Below are 27,569 nucleotides of genomic sequence, written 5' to 3'. Positions count from 1 at the left end.
AATGTAGTGAGATCAATAGGGTTCCAAACCAAGTAGGTAAAAACGAACCCTTAGGGCGCGACTCCGTCCGTCCGCCCATCTGAGATATTTATGTCAAACGCTACTAAAGCTATCGATATAAAATTATAAAGAATAGTTTTATAGTATGGATATAGATGTTGGGTAAATAGTGTAGGACAAAAAATATTTTATTTATATCCATTTTCTTTATTTAAATAATTTATCTAAACTCGAAATGTAAATTTTTTTGCTAATATTTTGTATTGTGAAATTCAATATTCATTTGTATTTAATATATGAAGTGTATGGAATTGTTCAGATTTATAAGCTAAATTTGCCATTATCCTTGCCAGTGGGCTTCCTATATGTAACTTATTTGCTATTGCAAGCTAAGCTTAACTAAGCTTGCTAAGCCATAAAAATGTGTTAGCTAAATAATGCGCTTTAATATCCATTTTGCGTCAACTTGCAGTCTGCGACACGATTCATTTTTCCTTACAAATGGGTCTTGAGTTGCTGTCACTAAGTGTCAGGTCAAGTTATAGCATAGTCTTAATAAAGATGTGAAAGAGGGGTTTCAGACTGACAGTCATGTCACCGGATAATTCAGTTTCTTTACGATTGTTAGATTATTTCATTGACATATTATTACATATAATCTACTCCTATACTTATGAAATAACATGTTAAGATTAAATATCAATGTAGAACTAGACCTACTAGGTTTAGAAAGCTAAAAGTTGAGACATAGATGCAGTTAATGTAAGTATCCAACACGTGTTTAAAGTCGCAGGCATTGCATTAACTCTTAGAGATAAAAACTGTAGAGAGTTTAAGAACATAAATATATTATTTTAATATTATAAACACGAAAGTTTGTGAATGTGGATCAATATGTGTTAATCTTTCACGCAAAACTACTGAATGGATTTTGATGAAATTTTACAGCAATATAGCTTATATATTAGAATAACATAGGCTATACATTTCATGTGGGTGAAACCGCGGGCTCAGCTAGTAATAGATATATAAACGTGATATTATAATATTATTAAGGACCTCCTGATATAATATATATACTCAAAGCCGTTACAAAAGTCCTGGTCATGGGTTTGGGACTGGAGATAAATAATCGTAAGCAATTGTGTGTGTTTGTGTGTGATAAAAGTTGAAAACAGTTTTAATATATTTGCATTGTTCTACCCGAATTATAATATTAATGTAAAATTATTTACGTGAAACATTTTCAAATAAATAATTGTACATTAGTAATTAGGGTAATATTTATTAGAACTAGCGTGTAATACAATATAATCTTAAACAGCGTGGTTGCTTATATGATATGTTCGTTCGGGCCCAAAACAATAGGATGCGGGGTTGGGCAGATCAGATAAGCTGAACGTTTAGAAGGGTTAGACTAACATCAATAATTCAGCGTGGCTAAATATAACAACATACATGCATAGGTATATGTACCTTCAAACTTGTTTAGCCTGACTAAACGAACGGTCAAAACTACTAAGTATAGATAACTGAAAATATTAACGATACCAAGCCATGTTAGATACGATACCATGTTAGGGTGACTTCCACTTGTTTTTCCTGGAAACCATCCTGCTAGATTGGTGGTGAATCATTATAATATCATCTACTACTCCACTCCACTGGTGCCTCGCAAGCGTATACCATTAGCGCAGGCGAGTGTACCATTCTATTATCATCCCTTAAAAAATATATTGTGTAGTAGGGGATTCTAAAGGTTGGAGACTAATAGCTAATATGGCCTTTTTTCCTCATCACTTACAATCCTCTAGTAATATAGCATGTCAGGTCAATCTTTAAACACTTCTCGTTGGAAATCATTGCGATTAATTCAAAGTAACTACATATGTCACAATATACTAACTAACCAGATTTAATCATCAGTGTATCATCCTCCATTGGTGCCCCGCCTGTTTACATGATATATTTATAGTTTTCTATAAAAGCCCAAAAGAAAAAAAAACAGCTACTTGAATATATAACACGTCTAATGTAAGTAATTAAAGTACAATCAAGCTTATGAAAGTTTAGCGCCGACTTTCTTACTGAGCTGCAGCAAACATCTTTGTGAATTAACAATATGCCCTCATTCTAATTATAAACGTAGGCTATAACTTCTATTATGTTAAGTTACTACCAGATGTGCGAAATTTAAGTAGACTTAAAATAGTGGGAAGTTATATAAATACTTTTCATACCAATGCCGGAAATATAAATCCCAACGGTTAAGATTTGTTTGAATTGAAAGATTGGTATAAACAAAATATTATTTTTTTAAATTTTAATTATGAATAACAATTTAGTATGGGACTAGCACGGAAATAAATCTTATTAATTTAATATAAAACAACCGACAGAATCAGCAGATAAATTGCGATATGATGCATATTGCGACAGTTTGTTTAGTTCTAACTATGAATTGATTATATTTAATTCTCTAATAATATTAAATGTCTTTTTAATATTTATATAAATTTACTAATTTTATTGTTGTTTTACTAAATATTAATCATTTTTATCCCTCCACTTATTTCTTTCATTTCTATATCCCAAATACAGTCCTCGATCAATCGCCCACTGTTGAATGTAGCTGCATATTATTGTTCAGGTCACTTGAACGAAGACAAATAACTTTCATTGATTAGGAGTAACTATACTATAATTGGTCCCAGTTTGTTAGTAGTTTCCTAGAAGTTTTCAATGCAAGAAACACTATCCTTCACATTACAAATGATTTCGGGGCGAATGTTTCGAACTCGTGTACGCCTGACAAAACTCCTACAAACCAAAATGACTGCTTACTGGAAAAGTTGTTGCTTGTTACAAACTCAGTCATTCCATACCGAGTATTATGTGAGTGTAAACATAAAGTTAATTGCTTTTGGATACAAAATTATTCAACTTTTATACAAATATTAGATAGTAGGTTTTTTATTTAAATAAGTAGAAAATATGTGTTTATTATTTTAAGTTTCGAGTTTATTTATCCATATTATAATCATTTTGTGTATTGATACAATAGTCAAGTGTTCGTAATAGTAGACCGTGTTGGGCGCCGAAAGTTGTATTACAGGAGTAGCATACAGATTTTTGTAAATAATTTAATACTGATTACAGTGCAGACAATGCTTTTATTAAAAAGCATTAACAAACTTAATTTCTTTATATCGTCGTCGTCGTTTAGTTATTACGAAATAGAATTTTTAATTTTCTTTAATAAATGAGTGAGTAAAGTGTACCTACACTTTACTTACTTGAAATACACAAAAAATATATAGATACTCGATCTCTGAGAGTAACTAGAATATCCGGCCATTAATCTTGCTAATTACGGTAAAATTTCAGCCACGGAAAATGAAGTACCTATTCTATTTCAATCTCCGCAGAATCTTACCTTCATCTTGAATTTGTTTTGTTTAATTTGGCTCCGTTTAATTGTTCCTGAAAGCATGTTTATCGTAACGATATACATGAAACACCTTTATTACATAATACTAAAAGTAAAACCACAGTGTTCCTTACAATAGGGTTTCCAATTATTAAATCTGTAGCTTTACTTACGGTAGCAGGTGGTTATAATTAAATTCAAATAAACCTAAACCTCAGTCAACTGTTACGTTGATATCACGACTTAGGTCTAACTATTAGTTATAGGCACGAGTATATAATATATATAAATATAAATTCTAGCTCATTTTATACTTTTGGAATTAGTAGCTACTTTCATATAATTAAGTGAAAGGTGTTTGTATACCTATAAGGTACATGAGACCTAATTAAATATTTTAAAGTCAGTGTTATATTACAAATAGTATATAGTATTACAAATAGAGCCAGATGTAGTGATTGGGTGTCAAATCGTGTTTGAGGAGCAAACACAGTTCCTGGTTTAGTACCGTGACTCGTGTGAACTAGTGACGTTTCACACTTCCACATTATTAGTATAATCCAGCTATACAATTTAGAGACAACCCTGAATGAATTAAAAATAGAGCTAAACCATTTATCTATCCTGTGAAGCAACAAAGAACGGTATAAGAGAACAACAAAGAACAAAGCAGGCCCAATATTGAAGTGAGTTGTGTAAATGTGTAATCTAATTTTAGTGGATGCACGAAAACTTTAATATTGATAAAATCTAAATATGTATAGTATACGAAAAACGGTAAATTACGCTTAAACAAAAGGACAGATTTATCGTACTTATTCCACTTGCTAAAAGAGCTATCTAGCCCTAGCTAAGCAGAGCTTATGTTATGGGTACCTAGACAACTGATAGAAATATAAGTATTTCTTATCAGGTAAATACTAGATGAATATAAATACATAGATACATTTTTTTACTATAGTTAGATACATATTATACACAGAAAACACCGCTCTGTTCACTCTGTGTGACTGCTTTCTAATACAAATGTTTGTACCGTGTGTGGAACCCGCGACTATCGGATGTAAGTTTCTGTGCTAAACCGCTAAATCACTGAGGCCATCGAAATAGATGAGGTGATGCTTGTTTTTCTTTTAACGCAAATATTAATCCGTAGATTTTAATGAAATTTGGTACACAGACAGACCATATCCTAGATTACGATATAGAATATTTTTTACCTGAATGAACTCTAAAATCATTGGTAGATATCCTTAGTATTTTTATAAACCGTTTGGTGGCAAATTAAGAAATGCTCAAGGTGTTATAAAAGAGGGCAAGTTTAACGAACCGAATCCATTAGATGTGAATTGCTCAAACTAATTTTAACGCAGGTGTGTGCCGCGGGGTGGGACGCGCGCTGAGACGAGATGGGGTGACAAGGGACGATCAGATAAACGCTTCAACGACCTGCACCCTCCTTCCTACCACATGCTTTTATCTGTCGTATATGAGAGTACTTACGAAACGTATATTGCCAGTTTACTTGTGTTACAAGAAAAGTCAAGTATTATTTATATTCTTAGTCGTAAGTATGTTAAACGTAAACACATCCTATTGAATTGATTGCTGTTTACACATTTTTTAACCCGACACAGCTATCAGGCTTTATATATTATATCAATAGTTCTGTGAACTTTAGACATATAAATAATTACGCACCGAAATGAGCTGAAAAGAAAATTTAAAGATGAGTCAGACTCTAAATATCTATGCTACCCTAACGACCCAAACAGATACCAACGTAAAAAGGCAATAACCGCCACTTTCTATCTAGAGTACCAGAGCTGTTTGCAATTTCAGCTGTAAAAATGGCTTTATGCTCACGTAGTATTAAATTGTAAAATCTTTTGTATATATTATATACAGTAACATTCGCGAGTAGAAATTTTAGCATATATTATAGGGTAATTAATACCACTAAGCGAGCACTTCCATTCGATTTATGGTTTGTTTTCATTTTGTGGTTTGTTACATTTTGGATTTGTAATTAGTTTTCGATACTCTGAATTTTATACTAATACTAGTTATCTTTAATTATTGTAAATGACCAGTCGTTATTTTTTTTCGTATAATAAAATCGTTAAAACACAATCAACTTTCAACTTTTTGTCGATACCAATAAAACAGACTAACCACAGTTTCTTGTTCTAATAATACTTATTCTGTGGCAAGCATCCAGTTTCGGCAGTTTTACACCCTATTCCTCTTTTATAGAATGTTATTGAGTATTCGAACAGGCATAAAGTGCAAAGTGCTTGCGATGAACACCATAAAAGTAGATTACATATGCATAAGTAGTATTAGGTATTTATATCAGGCTGCCATATGAGAATCTGAAATTGCTACATGTAATATATAAACCTTTAACAACATTAAAAACCCGTTACGCAAGGGGAGAGTGATCTACGTAAAAATAATTGCAACAGAAATTGCGAAAGTTTAATACATTTTGTAATAAAGTACTGTAATTTTAATAATATGCTTCAGCTTTCATTGTCGCGTGTTTAATATCTGCATAGTACAAACATTTGTGTTCATGAGTATTCAGTTACGACTGTTTTTTTTTTGGTTTTGTTGGTTTTTATTCGGTGCCTTTTCTGTATAAATACGTACGTATATATATATATATATATCATTAAATGGAATTTAATTATATCGATCTCTTTTCTGATTATATCACATGTTCTTCATCTCTTGGAAAGTAGTATCAATGTTTGATTATTATATTACCTATTACCCGCATTTCTCAGGTACCGTTGAAGGCTAAAAGTGACGCATCACGATTAGACAAACATCACGGATAATTGTATCGTGTATTTTATAAAGATGTTGCGTGCATGTATATGAAACTCAGCTGTTTACGCGAAGGACCCGTCTGAAGATGTAATTATGCGGAAAATAGTTTCCAATTGTTTTTAAATGCATGTATGCGAATGTGTTTACATAAAAAAGTTGTAAGTGTTTATAGGTAAATCAAACAATCCACTGCAATCTGTACAAAACTCCCTAATAACCTATTCAGCACAAAAAATTCCCGACGAGATTCCAAACCCATTACGTTTCGTATCGCTTCACCCGCTTCGCTTTATTTTGTTACACAACAACTTTTATTATGTTTCGTGTTTAGACTCAAACGGTATCTTCAAGTATTTCTGGTTAAATCCAAACCAACGACCGAAAACCATCAATGCGGGTTACATTTAAGCCGTTTGGTGAGTTTATACAATTTTCTGCTGTAATAGGCACTGTATTATATTTTTGTCAAAAGACTTCAAAAAAGGGATTTTCAATTCGTAGTTTTTTCAGATATTTTTTCTACCTTAATCGGTTTTGTATTTTTTTTATATTATTAATATTGTTTGTGATCATAGACTTTAAAAATGTACTTCATAATCCATGTATCTTTTTACTCCGTAAATGAAGATATTACTATAAATCGAATAGAAGAACTGCCATAGTTCGATGGTACTCGTATTTATGGTAATAACATTGATATTTGATTCGAATGATACAAAATACATTTCAACCTGTTAGGCAAAGCACAAAACGTAGAAACGTATAACGTTCGAGGCGAGAAAAGTATCTGGTTCTTAATCCAAATCTCTATTGAAGAGAAGCAAAGCTGTTTTGCAGGTTACAAGTAATATGTAACGAATAGATACTAAGTCATTCATTGAAACACTTCAAAACTAGGTGCACGCACGCATTTTGACTAAGAAAAATAGATTTTTGTCTATAATGTTCGGTAAAAGAACAAATAGGTACTTCCCACCTTATAGAGTACTATAACGTAGTGACTGCTTTCATATTTATTGTCCATTAATTATGAATGAAAATAAAATTAGGAAAATAACCTTTTAAAATTTTAGTATCTATTTTTTTAATTTTCCCAGATTTTATTATAGTTGTAGCTTTCTTGCAGATTATTATATTTTTCTATTTGTTAAACGATTATATTCAGCTTACAGTTTTTGCAAAGACATCACGAAGAATTTCGACATTGCAGCCAAATTTCGACAATTTTCTTTAGTCATTTGGCTAAAAAAAGCATTACACATAATATATTAATAGGGCGTGAAATGGCAGGCAAAAGAAAGTAATAGGGAGATTTGCAACTCCATGAGACACGTAAAGGTCAAGGATTATTAATATCACTCGCGGCTATAGTATTGTTATATGATACTGGTAAATGATGTACAATCAGATAGAGATAAATTTCACGGCAAGTTTTATATTCTTTATGTATATGTTTGATATGTGAGACTATACTTTCAAGGGTTTGAAAGGAAACTGTTTCCGATGATGTTAAGACAACTTCGGTCAGTGACGAAATATATTATGCAAAATTATTACTGAATGCTCTCAAATGACTTATTACTGAATGCATTACCATATTATATATCTGTTGAAGGCATTGTTTTTTGCTTTAACATTCGCTTTCCAAGATGCAAGATCTTGACGGTATACTCCTGAACAGTAGATGAGAAGTATTTTATTCTGTTCATTTAATCTTAATTTGATACAAAGAAATTATTTATATTAAGTGTGTGAACTAATCAGATATATGAGCATATACTACAAATTGTAACATATGACTAGTATATATATGGTTAAATGGTACTAATTTTACCAGAGACTTACCTACAATAGGTAGTACGTAAAAGTTATACAGATAAATATTATTTTGATATACTAAATATGAAAATAACATTACGTAATTCTATATAAATTTCATTTAAATTTGTTCAGCTTTGAACATCTGAGAAACATTTATAATATATCAGAATATTATTTCCGTTAATAGAATACAAATACCTATATCTGAATATAGGTACCTCACAAAAAGATATAGCCGACCTAAAACGTTATCATAAACACGCAATTTCATCCGAAAATTATTAATAACGCGAAACGTGGAGTTATATAAATATTTCATATCTGAATACAATTTGCGTAAATTTTCTAAATAAATAATGTAGCGTAACCGTATCGAGTGTCGGATCGTGATAATGTTATCAGGTTGCCAGCTGAATACGCGAGGGTTCCTCATCACTTCGTTAGATCACTGGCGGACCCTTCGTTTAGCAGAATAAGTTAAAGCGATCTCTTACGTGACTTCGTTCTATCACCATATTATACCATTACTCGAAGCTTTTTGTTTTATTTCGTTTTGCTTCAATAGTTTTGCTTTCACGTTTTATTAGTTCTAAGAAATAAACTCGATTATATACAATTTTACAACATGATCTACAATTTATTTCTTCTGTGGAATAAAACTTATTATTTTACGTTATTTGTTGTCATGAATGACTACAGATCACCTTTTTCATCTGAAGGGCCTGGTCTGATATCTGATATTGCTACATCAGATTTGAATCTGAAGGTTGCAAATTCCGACAAGACAATGTATGATAAAACGGTTATCATTGATTAGCATAATTTGCATGATGAAATTGTTACGAATGTCGTGGTTCCCATCATTACTGGAATTTATACAAAAATAGTAGACAGTAGTACCTACGTAGAGTGGTTACTCTTTACAAAAAGATAAAGACAACCAAAACCATTGTCCGTGAGTCATTTCGGTTGTCCATAGGACAATAATGATAGAATCAGCATAAAGCAATACATTTTCTTTCAATAATTAGTCAGTCTCTTACAATCAGTTTCTTATAAGGGCTAGACCATGAATTATTGTTTAACTATGAATTGTTGTACTTCTTGGCGCCTGTTAGTTTACTTAACATATTTTTATTGTTTATTTCTGTATTCTAAATTAATTTTGTTATTATTTTTAGACAATGGGATTAATGGAAAAAGAAACATTAAGACACTATAGAGGAAAACTTAAAACAGACCTGTAGAAATTAGCTGGCCGAAAGGGAAAAGCTATCATGGGAATAAAAAACTAATTTCAAGCATGACGCCAGAAGATAAAGAAAAAAAATTAAGTTGTTTTAAAAGGCTGTTAATATTTTAAGTTAATTAGTAAGAGCACGTTTATAGATCTGTTTATTATAGATTATTTTATTGTAATATTGATTCTTTCGTAAAAATATACAATAAAACTATAAGTATTTTCATTTTTTTAAAGAAAAATACAGGTGATATAAATTTTAGCATCTCCTTTAGACTCCCGAGTATGTCCTATGGACAACCGTATATGTCCACTGGACAACCATTTTGTCCCTGTGTCCTATTAATAAGTATGTGTATTTAAACCGAGATTATCGAAATATAAAAAATTCTAAAGGTGCATAGGTAACTATGATATTATTGTTATGATGATATAGAAAAATATTAGATGCCTGCAAAAAGAAGATGTATGTATATGAATGACGAATATCATGCTATAGGATGCAGTAAGCGCATCTGTTGCAAATGAGACTTTAAAAGGGAGTAAAAAAATGACGTCATAACGGCTCTTGCCACCATTAACAGAGCAAAAATGTCTTTAATTAAAAGCTGGAGCAATTTCCTTTTTATAGCTGACGTGAAATAGCAATTAGCAGCATTTTAGAGTACAATAATATAGTTAGCTCTCTTTAGATAAAGTTCAGTGATCTTCGTATTTTTTAATGGATCGATCCATTGAAAATATTCTACAAAATAATTTTAGAGTCCTATGACACTGAAAAGGGAGAAGTTTTTTTGCATATTTTCTTGGTTTGATTACTACATTCAACAAAAGGTCTATTCTTCTCTAAATTTTTCGGGCAAACGATTACACTGATTCGTTTTCTTTTATTTAAAGATTTCAGTTTAATTCCAGAGACGGTATTTATAATATATTTGTATATGTATTATAATATTACTTAATAATTGTTTTTATATATATTATTATAACATGTATATAATTAGAATATCAAAATTATATATTTAGATATTAATAAAAAGATATTAACATTCTTGAGTTCATAAATATACACATATGTATATATCATTATCACTGTTTTCCATTTTGATAAGCACTAAAGGTATGTATAATATTAAATGCTTCGATTTATACAGACTACAAAATAAGTAAAAATATGTTTTATTGCACGTAAAATTTTACGAGTTCTACTTTATAGGCGCGCATACGAAGCTAACGAATATTACTAATGTTATAAATGCGAAAGTTTGTGAGTATGGATGGATGTTTGTTACTCTTTCACATAAAAACAGCTAAACGGATTTTGATGAAACTTTACAGTAATATATACATCAGAATAACATACAGGCCATAAATTAAAAAGATATTATATAAATTGAGCGAAATTTAATGATAAATGTCAAGTAAGTGTGATGCAGACGAAGTTGTGCGGGTCGGCTAGTATAATATAATAACTCTATAAAGAAAATTTGATAATGATGTAAAATTTTTAACGCTCAATGTTATGGATATTGAGAGCTAAGAATTTCTGGATTCTATTACAAAGATTAAACTTCAAAGTCGTGATCATTTTTTAACCGACCGATTCTACGTTCACGGTGCATTAGCGTTTTACGGAGCGCGTTTTATTCTGTTTTGCTATTACTTTGAAAGACTCTTAGGAATCTATAATGTAATTAAAAACTACTATTTTCAATTAATTGAAAATTGGATAAGCGTGAAAACTTAATATTCATCCAAAGCAATTTACAAAGTGAGATAATAGAAGTCTTTCAATACAAGGACTTGTAAATACTACAATGGTATTATAATTTGACAATTATTATATCTCTAACAGTTTAGAGATTACTGATAATTCAACTTTTATGTGTAAATTAATTATAAACTCGTAGTTAGGTCAACAAAGCCTGTACGGTTTTGTACATTGTAATACAACTTTAGATTAAAAATTACATAGAAGATTTACCTACCTTACTTGTAATTCTATGACAGGTATCGGCATCCTAATATAACGTACAGATTGTGTCGATGAAAAAATGTATTAGCATAACATTGGTTAATTTAGAAACAAGATACGTAGGTATATTTTTCCTACGAAAAGGAGCTAGCAGATAACACGAGGAACCATCACTGTAGTATTAAAAAGTTATAAAATTTAAAATATTTTTAGATAATAAAATAAAATTGAATTTTTGTTTTGAACATATATGTTTGTTTTTACAAGAGAGAAAAAAATTGCATATTTAATGTATTATTTAAAGTATTGAATTGAAATTAACTTTACATAAAACTTAAATTACGAAATCGAATGTGAATGGTTTAGGTGTAAGGCAACCTTAATCATTTATATATAAAATATAGTTATTTTTTAATAATAAATTTATATTTATAATTTATCTAAAAATAGTTTCTTGTATTATTTTCTACAAGGAAGAATATAATATACTAATAAGACTAGACTGTCTCGAAGGAGGAATTTCGAGATTAGTTGCTTCGCGTCGCGCCTGCGAATGTTCAAATTCGTATGGATTATCCGCGTTGGTTCACATCTGACGGCCTAAGCCTCCTGTGTTATAACCCCGAACCAATTTTTATATCTTTCTTTATATAAAGCTAATAGCATAAGGACTTGGAGTATTTCTGGTTCTGGTTTTATTTAATCTATCCGCGTACAATTTCTTGTGACTTTCATATTTTCTATTGACTATAGGAAAGTTGTTTTCAATTCGACGGAGTTTTTTGATTTGAACGGATTACAATGATTGGTTCAACAATAATAATAATAATAATACGATTGACACCCACATCTGTCTGAATAGAGCTTAGTATTTATGGAACAACTAACTAAACTATATGTACTCATAATATAGTATCATTCAGGCAGGCAGATATGGGTTTAAATATTTCTGTTATTGTCGTTTAAATTTTATCTGAATTTATATTTCTTTAGGTACATTAAAAGGTGTTCACTTTGAGGCATAAAAAGATGTGCCCTTATTTTCTGGAACAAAATATATTTGTAGTATTCATATTATTGAGCAATGCAAAAACAGAACTGAATTTACCATCTAATTGACATAGCTATAGGTGTTGTTGTCTGTCACAATATTTATTAGACACTAAATAGTTCGAAGCATTTTAGCAAGCAAATTAGAAGCATTTTCAATAACAAAAATGTCTATCTGTTGTTCATGGTGTGTGACAGGTCTCTTATCTCCTAGATAAATATAACTATAGCCGTAAGTAGGGTAAGAAAATGATCAATCTCTTCATCAGGAGTATTTAATGAAGTAACGAAGTAAAAATGATATAATTGCGATATTATTTAATTATATTTTTTTCATACATAACCGCTTATTCTGTATAGATAGATCGAGAAAATATTTGCAGAAATACCACTGAAGACACATACAGATATGAACAGAATCTACAGAAAGGAAGCTTATACAGCCAATGAAGAGAAAAAAGACACTCAAGATCACTATTGACTACGTCAATATCCCTGTTTAAGGAGAGTTTTCTTTTCTGCTCTTTTAGTATGTTAATAGAAATTTTCCGATTGTTCAAAATTTTCTTTGTCTTTTAGCACTTTCTAGGATAACTAAACAGTTTCTTAAATATTGATTCATTTAATACATATTAACCAAAATTTTAACTTCATGTAGAGATACGTACATAAGTTTAGTACACTGTATAGGCAAGAATTATAACCAAGGTAAAGGGGTGTGGATACTACAAATCGATATGGCCCCGTGCCTCTGTGGACTTGCAAGCATTTCGACACAAAAGCCACGTAGCTGTCTCCATTTGCTGATTTAGGATAGTTATCCCTGCAATGCTGACATCTTTGCTTTTGCTAACATTTCTATTTGAAGTATCCAAAACGTACGTTTTTAGTATGTAGTACTAACTGTGCCGGCCACTTCGTACAAGTGCTCTGTAATATTCAGAACATAAATAAGTTATAACTTTTATATATATTGAAATAAAACATACATTACTTTTATAATGTATTGTGGATACATTCGTGACATGCGCCGACAATTTGGTAAGGTCGTTTGTAATATCAGCGGGCTGAAACGCAATAAAAAAGTGGGAGACTAAAACTCTAACAATTTTTCGTTTGTGAAGAAGAAGGTAGTTTATGGCTTATGCCACAGCCAGTTTATGGCTTATGGCTTTATCAGGTATTATTATAATTACATATATGAATACTTAAAAACTATAAAACAGTAGTTGCTGTTCACGTGAACTCCTTAATACGTAGCTTTCTAATTTATTTTTTCAAATCCCTCAAGTATCTTTAAATTTAGCTATTACAAATTAATACTTTAAGATGTTAATTTTAAGACAATTAGCAATTTAATTCACTAATTGAGAAAAAATAATTACGGTAAAGTCGTAAATTGTATATGGAAAATCTTTTATCAGTACACATTTTTGTATTAAATTGTACATAACCATAATCTTTTCAATATCCATGGTCCATGGACATAGTTAGTACATCATAGACCAGATGGAATATTTGAAATCGAAGTCATACAATTTATAAATAATAATAAATAAACAACCCAAGACAATTAACACAGCGTCATCTAGTCTCACGGCAAGCAGTGCTTGTGTTATAGGTACTAGTACAACTGATATAAATACTTAGATATATATTTTTGTATATATATAATATACATAGAAAATACCCAGCCCGATATAAATTATAATATTCATGTATACAAATGTTTGCATGTGTGCTAAGGCGCTAGACCACTGAGGCCGTCAAAGTAATAATACTAAACTGCATGTGTTAATGTAAATAAAACATATTTAAAGTTAAATAAATTCTTTACTTGCTACTTATTTACAAAGAAAATATTTAATGTAGTACATTACACTATATTTACATAATGTTAACCAGTAATCTTGGCTTGCAAAGGGAACAGTTATGAGGTTAATATTTTCTGTTCACATTACTTATTTATGCAGAGAGCTACTGTAGCTCACTAAGAAATGATAATTTTTCGTAAATATCATTAATATAAACACAGCATCATTTGTTTCATTCAATTGATTACACTGACATCTACGAGTATTTGACATAATACAGTTGATGTGTGACATAGTTTAAATAATATTGTATTCGTGTACCAAAATTTACATGAAATGTACATATAAGTATGTAATTTTCATAGTCTTTACGTTTTCATATCACATCTGAAAGTAGTAGATTTAAAATAACAAAATAATTAATCTATAAATTACTTTAAGTACAATTAAAACATAACTAAATACTTGCATTATTGAAACCATTGCTTTTAATTCCACAGAATACGTTGGAACATTTATTTCGAATGAATTTATTTACTATTACAATTGGAATTCTGTTCAATTCGGTAGCGATATAAAAAAAACGTAAAAGGCATTTCGATGAAAATGTAAAGAATAATTTCAATATCGTTTTAACAATTCGTAGTAATGCAAAACATTACACTGGAGTGCTTCCCCTATTTTATAATAAAATAAACTCATATTATATTATTGTCTATTTTGTGAAACATAACATAAAAAAAAACATAATACATAATGAAATATGCTTGTCCATTGTTGGATGACAGAGATAACAGATTACTATTATACTTGATAAAACTACTTTATTTAATTTCATTTGTGGAATTTTAATACACAGTTATTAAGCATGTAGAAAACTTTATTCTACCTTTTACTTTTACCGTACTTACTTCCGTTTTTATTTTCAGTATTACTAAGAATATAAAAAATCACAGAGTGCTATATTAAGCATAAATTATAATGATTGTATATCCTTTGTATATGTAGGCAACTATGGATATGTGCTTTATTTTATTACGAGTTGTATATATTTAATCTACAAAATATAATAAGATTTATATCAAGAATATATCAATAACGACTTACAAGAGATGAGTATATGATCAAATAATAAAATATTAATTTTCAAATAAGCATTTAGGTAGAATAAATATCAAACAAAACGTTCTAAGTACTTATTAATGACAGTCAACAGTATATTATAATAATATTGGATATAATACGTAGATAAGTACCTACTTTGTATATATTAATAATTTATATATATACAAATATAAATCTATCGGACGAAGATTATGTCCCATGGTCATTACTTTCAGAGTTTGAGTTATTGCTCGTAACACCAACAAACTGTACAAATGTTATTGGCAAATATCGGTTATGCCACATGACATAGTTACGAAGAAACAAGTTGATAGGTACCTTATTTGTTCATTTTATTTATAGACATATAATTAAATATATGGTGAATCCGTAATCAACAAAATGTATCAAAAATTATATTTGTTTTGTTGAAGTCAACAAACAGTAAACTCAATATTTTTAAATTATATTAAAGTAACGATTATTTGGTCAAATCAAATAAAACCGAACCGAATCGAATGAAGTAGAATTTGTAGCAGGAAATGTTATAATTTTCGGTCGAAATTCAGCTGTTGTCATTGTAGACTCCAAGGTTTTGAATTTGAAGTTTTACTTCTACTACAATCACTCCCTTCTTGGTGTTGTCACAGGCACAAAAACTGTCACAAATTAATATTTGTTGAAATGCACCTCTGCCATATTCAATATCCAAAGTATTTTTTTTTAATATTGTATATAATACAAACTATATGTATAATAAACCAAACATTGCTATAGTACATATTTTAATAGTTTAGTCACATCACGTAATTACATCAAAAATTTAATTTACAACATGTATTTTGTTGCGTTAAAAACATATGTTGTAAAAAGAATTATTATTCATATTTCAATTATGTTTACTATAAATTACAAAAAGATAATAATAAAACAAATATAACGTAAGATTTAATTACATTCGTGGTCTAAATTGTTCGATAGGAAAATGGTGAATGTAAGTAAACATTTTTATAACGGCTAAACTTTCTTGCTTATTGCTTCACCAAAACATTTTTCGCACATGTTCTTTATTTATTTTACTGCTTTTCTGTTCCAAATATGCTCCGTTATTATTTTTGTTTATTTTTAGTCTTCTGTAGATTTCTTTCGTATACATACTTACAAAATATGTCTGGGGAAATAAACGCCGCAAATATTAGACCTAAAGATGTTTCGAAAAGGAATTGAAAAATTATGCTATTCCTTCTGAAACGTAGTGAAAATTTCAAAGTACAGGTTTAAGACGTGTCTAAAGATTAAATTTTTCATCCTAATAAAGGGTGAGATGGCAGAGAAATTGACTGTATATTGACGTATCACACAAGGCTTTTCAATACGCGAATAACATCACTGATATTGTAAGCGTTAAATTACGACAGTGGTTTTTTTCCCAGCAGGTTGTTGATTGCCAATACCAATTTCATGAAGCAAAAAAATATAGAAATATTTTCGCAATTTTGCATCAAACAGGTTACACAGATATTTTTTTGCCGTTTCTTTTTCAAGTAAATAGTAAAATATGTGTGGATTGGGATGTCACATGTGGACCGGACATTTGGAATTCATTGCAAACGGTGAGATATGGTGACTCGGTAACAAATCCATAAAAAATTCAAATCGTATTTACACATGCCTACTTTCACAGGTGTCTGTGTCTACCTGGACTCAGAAATACTAGAAATGTTTTTTTTAATAGATCTCTGCTTTCCGTGTAGATTTTCGTTTTCAATGTTTTTTTACTTTTTAAGAATATATTGTTTCACGAAGTAATATTTGACTCGTTGGGGATTGTTGTTCTTGTGATTTGAGTATAATACCAATAATACCTAAAATTCTAATGAACTCTAATAATGCATTAGAGTTCATTAGAATTCTAGATATAACAATAAGATTTCTTCAAAACAAAAGTAAATAACAATATCAAAAAAATAATAAGAGAAGAATTTACGGTTTACTTAAAACATTAATAAAAAACGGTAAAGTATTGGCAGAATAAACACGTAATAAATTAAAAAGTAGTCCTCTTATTTTTGAAGTTCATAAAAATAGAATAGTGTCTAGTCAAAGAAAGAAAAGGGCATAAAACTGGGGTCGGGGTTGGGTTTCATTAGCAAAAGAACAGTTTTTCTGCTGTTCGTTTTAAATCGATCTGACAAGTGGTGTTGAATTTAGGTTAACGACTACTCATTGACCTGAATTCATAGCCTACAAGATATACGAGTAAATGCTTATATGTATACCAACAAACATAACCCGTAATATTTTTATTCATATTCTCTTCTGATTTACCAAAATTTTTAATTTTGTCATGTATATATTTTATATGTTTATATTAATATTATTCATAGATTTAAAAAAATCTAATTATTAATCTACCTACTTATATGATGTATTTAGTCTCTTTTTTCTGAACTGCTTTTTTATTTGAGTAAAAGTCACAATACTTTTAGTTTTAATACATTTTGTTTGTTTATTTATTAGATTATAATGTAAAAATAGATCGGTGAGAACGGCGAAAATTAAAACTCTTAAATTCAATATTTATAATACCGACTCTACATTGAGGAATGTAATACTAGGCCTGGCTGAGCTGTGAGATTATATTGGTTGCCATCTTCAAGTAAAATACATTGCACGTAATGGTGACAAGTCAGACGATTCGATGGAACGCTTGACTGCCCATCGGGGATTCCAAGATCAAATTCCCGCACAACCAATATTATATAAAAAAACCTCAAGTTCCCTACTACATTTCTTTCAATGTGTTCGATGGTGAATTGTTGTTACAACTTTTAATATAATTATTTAATAACATATAAAAAAAAAACATTGAGTATATTGATAATTTGTTTAAATAATGTTTTTTGTTTTACTAGATTATTAAAAGGTATAAGTGTCACTTCATTTATTCACGAATATACATTTGGTTTTTTTAAGTCTATATCAAAATTCTAGGAATTTAAAATTCATAATTAAAAAAGTAATTTAACCTTTGTAACCTTTGAGCCTTCATCGAGCTAATTACGCCAGAGCCATAACAGAGGTGACCTACCAACTACACCTTTATTATAATGATCACGTGGTATTGATATCAGTAATCTCAGCACAAATAATGTACTGAGATTACTGATACGTTTTATCGTTGTTTCCCTGGTCTATTAGGTGATAAAAGCTCGTCCTTTTCTATTCCATGGTACAGTTAATAATAAAATAATGCAGTATTAAACTGTTTGTAAAGTTTAAAAAAAATATCAGTAGTACTATATTCTTATACAATTAAATATAATATTATATTATTGAGCAATTATTTAGTTACCTAATTTGAATTCAATTCAATTGCTATAGATATTACTATTAAATTTTTTATCTCAATATTAAATTGTAACAAAGATTGTTTACAAATATAAATTTTCATTCATTATATACAGATATACAGAAAGATGATAAAGTTTATACCTATTACAAGAGTGTTAAAAGGATTACCTTATTATGTTTCTGAACTTGGAATAAACATTCGAGACTAAAACAGTCAAAAAATATTTGATAAATATTCTTTATAAATTTGGGGTGAGGTTCTTATAAAAACATCAAAATAATATTTAGAACCACTGCAATAGGTACAGCGCTAGGCGTCACAATTAATTTCGGCTTCGACAAAACTAATGTTCCTTATAAAATACAAAACTAAACTAAACTATACAGTTCTCTGCCTTTTTCTGGGTCTATCCGCTCCACTCACGATTTTGATGAGTCTCACGGCTGGTGCTTCGAATGATATCGAAATAGCGAATGATGCCAGAAATGCCATCACTGCATATCCGGCATATGTAATAATCTGCAAATAAAAAGAAACAAAAAATATAATCATAATGTAGTGGTTTACTAACTCGATCTGAAAATCACAAAATCGAAGCAGGCTAGCAGCAAAAGCTTTGTGTCCATTTAAATTTCTAAAATACTGATAATAAAGCAAAATTAATCCGAGAGACGGCGCACGCCGCGTTGACACATCTCTAGTAACACGAACTTTTACAATACAAAATATAAAAATTAAAATCAATTTCCGACTGATCACTGTTCTATTCTAACGAACTTGATGTTCTGTAACGTTTCAAAATTGTGCATATATTGAGAGGCCAACTCCAGGTGACTTGGACTCAAAAGATTATCTTTGAAATGCGGGCCTGCAAGTGTTGGGTAAACCACAATTTCGAGAATTGATAATGCATAACACGATAGTTAAAAGAATTTTGTAATTTTTTAAAACAGTCGTATGATAATCCTTCCTTTTTTCTGTTAAGAGCTCTAAATTAGAAAAAAACAGACTTTATAAAAACCTTAGTCTCACATACATCAGCTGTCAAGCACCTCGTTTTGTAAGATGTGTTTCGATTGCAGGATGAGATAAGCAGTGAAATTCCAGGATATAACATTTTTGGCATAAGTGGTGTCACGGGCGTCAAGGTTACCACTGCGACTTGCCACCAGGTGGACTGTCAGCTTGTTGACCATTCCAATAACATAAAAAAGTCTTTTTATACGTCTATTCTGTTAACCTATAAAGGCTAATCCAATGAACTATAAATACTTGTATAGACGTGCTGATATATATTACCATAAACCTAGTTCGTGCTAAGAATTTTTGTAATTATACCGAGTGGCGAGTAATTTAGCTGCTGAAAGTGTCTGAACAATTTATTAAAATTTTAAATGACTGTCACCGGTCGGTGACAGTCATTTAAAATTCCTACTCTATCTGTGTTGACGCAACTTTGATGAAACATTGTAAGTTGTAAACACAATATTTCTATTTATGTAATTCACTTTAATTACATAATCGTATGAGGTAGAAAAGTTCGAAGGCTCTTACTTCAATAGATAAACCAAATCATGTTAAATTTCAAAATGAAATATAGAGAATAAGATATGTATTGTTATGTAAATGTTAGTGAGCAAAACACTATTATGCCAAAGGTTAGATCCGCATGGTGTGAACGTGATGCGTTTACAGTATTGATGAGATGAATGCTACAATATCAACTGCTATTGATATTCAATCAACTTTTGTTCAATCCACTGTGATAAAGCCAATATTTGATATTTCTATATTGCTTTGCCGTGAAAAAGAACGGTAAGTTGAGAGGTGTAGGTGTAGGTGATATATGTCTGATATGTGTATGAAATATAATACTTCGATGAATTTTATAGGTAGATGAGCACTTGAGGGAATTGAATATTAGATGAGTTATAACAAGATATACTCCTAATCGATTTTGCACTTATAGTTTGAAGTAGGGTTGCGACCGATAAGTGAATAGAATGTCTGGAGTTTTTAATGCTCAGCCCGCCTGATTTAAATAACGATAATTATTATCAACTAAATTAATTTACTTATATAATTCTAAAATAGTCTTCTATTATTCTTGTTACTTATCGAAATGATTTAAATTTGCGATAAGATGCCAGTTTACTATTAATCTTAATGAGGTCACACGTGTCTCTCTGTCACGTACCAATTTTTCCAAAAATCGTTGAGTGTAGATGCTTACTAATATTTACTAAGTCCAATATGTTATTATTATATTGTTTACAGATGCCTACAAGTAGCTCCCTTATAAATGTGGTTGAACTTCGTCCGTATTCGTTAATTGTTCCTTCCTGAGTACGAGAACATCCGTCACCGTGCAGGTTAGACATACTTAATCTAATGACCAAATGTCGGATACGTTGGTTCTACAGTGTTTCTTACCTAAGTAATTACTTTATATTGCATTTATATATAAATGGTGCTTTTTATTAGAACAAATATACATGTATATTAATTGATTGATCTATGGTCTGAAAACATCTATACATTTTCATGATAATATTAGATTAATTCAGTAGCAAAATTATGTAACAAAGTCATTATTTTATGCTTCTATCATTTGTGATAAATATAATGATAAAGACTCCTTACGGTTCTATTCACATAAATAAACAGTATCTATTTTGGAAACTTAGTGATTCTTTCTTAGTGAATACTTATATAATGAGTTACATAGGTTATTCAAAATATAGAGTTTCTAGCCCCAGCCGCATAGGCTATGTGTCTGCATCTGATAATGTAACAGAAACAAAATACCAATTATAGGAAACAACAACGAGATATCGTATCGCTAAATAACGATCTCTTCCAGACAATATTATAATGAAGATGAGTAATTAGCCTTGTGTCTGGTTGAGGCCTAATAACACTAACAAAAATAGGAAACAAGAACATGAACATTACAATTTTATATTGCATTCTTACCAAGATGGACTTTGTAATACAGCTATTAAAAAATTACGGAGACATAAAGTCATAGTTTAACCTCCCTTCCTCTCCCTAAAAATCGCCCTCTAATAGTAAAGCACGAGGATCGTTTGACGACATGATGATGTTAATATAGTTCATACCTGAACTTCTTTAAAGTGATAATAATTTTAACTCCGTAGTGGATGTCTTGTTGGTCGCTCAAATAAATAAAATAACGAATAAAGTAGTTCATATGTATAGCTGACGATTACTACTTACAGTATAGTATTATACTATTTATAATTAGTACACGTTATTTAGATACCTAAATAACGTGTACTTTCTCATTACCTCTTGATATATACATTTTTTATTTACATTTTAGAAAATCGTGAGAAGCAGGAGGGAAAAGGAGATTGTTATTATTCAATTTAAATATATGAAACCGTTTTTGTTAATTAATTCTATTTTATATTACAATTGTATACATGTACATGTTAATTATTAAATAGCAAATTCTGCCGCCATTCCAATTCTCTCAGAGAGTAGTATTTAGGCACATTGAAATCGATATCTAGCTACTGTTTGCTTTACGATTTTTGAGATCTAAATATAAATTGTTATGTATTAATATTTATATTATACTAAATAAAAGATTATTCCATTCGGTTATGGTTATTGAATATAATATCATTGAGAAGTATAAAAGTGAATAGAACAAAAAGTGCCTCATATCAAAACATTGTTTAGGACAGTTTAGAAGCCGTCGACCACAATACCCCGAAATTAAACGTAGATCTCAAATTTGCATGTTTTCCTTTACACTGCGCAATTTTCGAGTTCGTCCCTGTTCATGTCACCCAGGAACGGAGATTTATGGCTGCAATAAAGACTGTAGTTTACACAGTCTACGCCTGGAGATCTATGGTCCGGGCAGGATTACTTACTGTTAATCGAAAGTGAAATGTAAAACTCCATGGTTCTAAAAGTAAATATTTTAAAAAAGATAGTGACTTTTAAAGTTACTAAGCCTCCATTTCTACAATATTATATAATCGGTATATACTTACTAACCTTACACAGATTAATATTTATAACTAATAAAACTGAATGAAGGATATTTATTATATATTTTTAATAACGACTAAATAAAATATAATTATTACCTTAAAATTACTTTTGGTTCATGTGCCTTGTAGCATAAAAAGAAATAAATAATTTTCCATAAAGTACTAGGAAAGCATTACTATATAAGAGGTGACAATACTGTGTTTGTGTTTTCGTTACATAAATATGTATTAAAAAACTGTTTCAAACTTGTAACATCGTTAGATATACCTAGAAGTAATTTGGGATGGCATGATTAGTAGCACGTGCTAGTCAGTGTATAAGAAAACAGTCGATCATGATCCATTCGTTTCATCAAAAGGAGGACATGCATGTGTGACGAAATCATAAAGGTCACGGTTTGGCATTTGGTTTATAATTATTCTATTTTTAGAGTTCTATAACTTTTATAATACAATTTGCTTAATAATATAACATTAACTAACAATTAAAAACAGTACGTGGTCTGTGACGCAGTAAAAATACAATTTCACCGTTCCATTTCGTTCCAAGTTTGTCATCAGAAATAAAAAACAGAATAAAACAGAAATGCATAGAGTATCTACCTGAACCACTAATTTATATGACAAACGTTGTTTTGCCATATAAATTAAAATATTGCTATGAAATAATTAAGACTGAATCTAGAAAGGCGAAAATTTAGGGTTGTATATATTTTTCAATGCTAAATCATAATAAAATAAAAATAAAATGTTATGTGGAAGAAATAAAAAAAAACATTGAGGTGGACAACCCTTTCACTTAGGGGGTATGAAAAATAGATAGTAACAGATTCTCGGATCTACTGAATTTGCATATAAACTTTCATAAAAATCGGTCAAACCGATTTCGGAGGAGTACGCTACTAACATTGTGATACGAGAATTTTGTTCTAAGATAAACCTCACAGTCATTGTAGTCATAGCACACATCCACCTGAAAAGTGACTTTTAATCATGGATTATTTCCGTCATATCTGTGGTAATAATGGAAAAAATGTGAAAACAAAATACTCAAATTATCAGTGACTTGGGAAATTATATTTCATTATACAATAATAAAATTATTTTTATATTAATACGACTATTTATTAAACTAATTTATTCTCTATTGAAGTAGGCACCTAAGTTCAATTAATATTGTAATACAGTTTAAAGTAAACTATTAAATCTAAGTGGAATATTAAATTTTGAAGTAAAACTTATTTAGTTTTGATTAATGAATTTAAACCTCGAAGGCAACGTCAATATTTACACATTAAATATAATAATTATCCATTGGGTTATCATAAAGTAAATCTTGTATTCTAAACACATAACGACGACAATATTGAATTAAATATTTTATGACGAACCTTCTGTGGCAGTTAAAATTTTATTTTTCCCTAAACAAATTATATTCAGATCGTTTTCAAAGAATTTATGGACAAAAGAAATTTATACCAAATAAGAAATTGCCGTTATTGCCGTTATCCACAAATTCTTTTTGATATCGTAAAATATTTTCAACACAGATCTGCGACTACGTTTATTCTCGCCTTTTCTAGATTTGGGTCTGAAGTACTATTTTAAACTTTTTGGGGAGGAAAGTACCTTTAATTCGAATTTGTTAAATAAAAAAACTCTTATTCTAAATATAGTGGTTTATAATGCTATCATAATTATAATAATTAGTAAGGCCGCTAAGTATATAAATCCCCATATTATGCAAAATTAGCATAATTATTGCATTTCGTATTATTTGTTTAACAAATTATTTGTTTGTGGTTGTACAAATGAGCCGATCGATGTTGTAGAAAACATCGACGATTTCGATATGATAAATAAAAAATATTTATCAACATTACGAATTGAAGCATTGCTATTTGTGACGTAAATACCTTCGTCTCTATGAAAATAAATAAAATTAAGCATGTATGTAAGTCATGTACCTGTGGCATTGATTCAAATCAATAATACATTAAAAATGAAAGTGACAATCTTATACCAATAGAGAATTCTTCTACACAAACTTTGGAGGTCAGTTTTTGTAAGAAATAATGGACGCATAAATAAATATGAAAACAATACAATAGGTACTTGCATTATTTTTATTTATATTAAATATACCATTAACTACTCTATTCTAGAAACTATGGAGTAGATTGTCATGAATCGGTAGACTGCATGGGTATCTATGTATATGATAAATACAATAATATTTTTATAATATATTATATAGCACATGTAGCTGTATGAACACGAACAAACGTATCTAATTAATTACTAATTTTATAAAATTGTGACATGAAAGAAGTGTCTCAAAATTATAAATAAAAAATCACTCAAAGGTGACTGACATAGTGATCTACCAACGCACAGAAACCACTGAACGGATCGGGCTGAAATTTGGCACGCAGGTAGATGTTACGTAGGCATCTGCTAAGAAAGGATTTTGATTAATTCTACCCACAGGGAGATAAAATAGGGGATGAAAGTTTGTATGAAACTTTGTCAATTTTAAACCGATCGGGCTGAGACTTTGCATGCATAAAGTTACTATGACGTAGGCATCCCCTAAGAAAGGATTTTGATAAATTCCATCCCTAAGGGGATAAAATAGGGGATGAAAGTTTGAATAGATCTTCTTAGATTTTCGACTGATTGAACTGAAATTAAAGATTGGAGCTACTGCGATGAAAACGTTCGCTTAAATAGGATTTTGATAAATTCTAAAAATTTCCCCATGGGGATAAAATAAGGGATGATGCAGGATGTAAATGTATTAGTTTGAACCTATCAATACCTAATGGAGCGAATAAATTAAGACGAACAAAATAATTTTTAGTTCTCTAGGCTACTTTTATTTTAGAAAATTAAAGTTAAATTCCACGCGGACGATGTCGCGGGAACAGCTAGTAATTAATAAAATAGAAGATCACGAGGGTCTGCCGCCAACAAGGATTATTTACTACTACTACTTTAATACTCTTAATATGTCACAATTCATTGAAGATGCGACTGTGTATTGATTGACCTAACTTTTCTTCTATTTTTTTTTTAACTACGAGTATAATACAGATTCATATACTTGTAATTATAGCATTACACGTTAATAACCATAATGTTTCTCTTCAGATAGGTACGCATGTGAGTCAGAATGATAAGTAATTTTACATATATGCTACTTACAACCATGGTGTTCTGCAGGTGGAGTGGTCCATCGAGGTGGAAAGTTGAGATCACCATGATAGTGGGGTGGATGAGGTAGGCACAATAAGTGAGCCTACTCAGTGGCAAAAAGCCGCGGTACGACAACGCTGAGTTGATCAACCCTCCGTAGCCGCAACAACATGCGATGGCCACCCAAGCCAACGCCGCGCCCCAAGCTGGAACCAGATGTCATTCTATTAGATATGTATAATATAATTTTATATTAATTATTCAAACGATTGACTAATTTTTGTACTTCTCTGAAAAAACTATTTACATCTGCACTGTAATTAACATCGTGAAAATTTATTTACGAGCATAGAAATTCCCAATTAGAATTTATCATTCACTGCACACTGAGTCTATATATGTACAAAAATTTACTGGATTATTATATCTAGTTCCTTTGGTGTATTAAACATAAAATTATGGTATAATATTAGAATAAAATAATTAAAGTTTAATTCTTTTTTAAAGTATGGAAAGTGGAATAGGACAAGTTTCCGAATTTATTTGTATTTCGACAACTACTTTTGTATATATTAATTAATTAAAAAACAAAAGGGTGATGTCAGTTTTCTTGTTCATGTTTATAGGTGATAAATAGCATTTATCTATTTGACATTACGGTTGTGTAAAAAATGTCGAAACACTCATCTTGACGAGATCCATATATAATAGAATGAGCCAAAAGATGAAAACTTGGTAAACAAATAATACACGTTTCTGACCATGAAGAAGCAATTTAGTATAAATTTAAATAGTCCCGCCAACTAACTGACCATGGTCAAAACATTCACAAATGATTATATATATAGCTTGTATTTTATTCGCAATGTGCAATATAGCGCTGCATACAAATTGTTCATTTTAGTTCATGGATATCAACTTAGCAGAATTTGTTTTATATTTTGAAATATTTTGATTGTAACCTTCATTTAGTTATAAATATATTATTTAAGAATAATATTACAGTAGTTATGCTTTGATTAATTTATTTCAATTGGTATAAGCATAACAAGTAAAAAATATTGTGGTTACATAGCAGAAGTGCATTAACTATATTTTTTTGGCTCGATACACAGTACTAGCGATGACCAATTCAACTTGTAGGCAAAATAAACAAATTTTATTGAATTTCTATTGGTACATTATTGAATAAAATATGCTTTGTCTGGAAACAATATAATTAACATAAATACAGGGCTTCAATTGTGACTGCTTCAGTATCTAAGGATTCTTAATTAAATTAAAATACAAACATAATGAACATTTTTGTCATTTATGCTAGTAGCTAGATATTTGTATTAATATTTTCAAAGTAGAATCATAAAATGTTATAAGTATCTAATTAAATGTAACATTACATATTTTATTTGCATTAATATCTAGTTATACAATGTATTTATTAAAATTTCTATTATTAATATTATAATTAAAGCCTTGTGTTGACTAAATGCTGGCCAAATAATAAGTAATTAACGCTTAGTTCTCTCTAAACTGGTTATTTGTTACAGTGCCAAGTGTAACAAACAAAAAACTCACTTTCACATTTACTGCATTGTTAAGGATTTTATGTATTCATATACATATGTATTTCTATGTGTGTGTTTAAATGTACATTTACTTGGAGCATAGCAATAATGTAGATAAATATTTAGGCACAAGGTAATGTGTGCTGGC

At 29.9% G+C, this 27,569-nt stretch overlaps 2 protein-coding genes across 2 annotated transcripts in view; both read right to left on the bottom strand.

The window, feature by feature from the left end:
- LOC131842897 (zinc finger protein 479-like) overlaps positions 1-27,569 on the bottom strand; it is a 220,593-nt gene that overhangs the window by 84,097 nt on the left and 108,927 nt on the right. The window lies entirely within an intron of this gene.
- The window catches only part of LOC131842900 (nose resistant to fluoxetine protein 6-like), a 59,292-nt gene continuing 50,505 nt past the window's right edge, over positions 18,783-27,569 (bottom strand). The window contains exons 12-13 of the mRNA XM_059191472.1: positions 25,866-26,062; positions 18,783-19,146 (exon numbers count right to left, since the gene is read on the bottom strand). Of these exons, the coding sequence (XP_059047455.1) occupies positions 19,006-19,146; positions 25,866-26,062 (338 nt within the window). The 3' untranslated portion in view covers positions 18,783-19,005. The remainder of the gene's footprint in view (positions 19,147-25,865; positions 26,063-27,569) is intronic.

The sequence above is a fragment of the Achroia grisella genome, unplaced genomic scaffold, assembly GCF_030625045.1.
Source record: "Achroia grisella isolate CSIRO2021 unplaced genomic scaffold, CSIRO_AGI_Agris_v1 utg2671, whole genome shotgun sequence".
In the NCBI taxonomy this organism is placed as follows: Eukaryota; Metazoa; Arthropoda; class Insecta; order Lepidoptera; family Pyralidae; genus Achroia; species Achroia grisella.
This window is presented reverse-complemented; position numbering and strand designations above follow the sequence as displayed.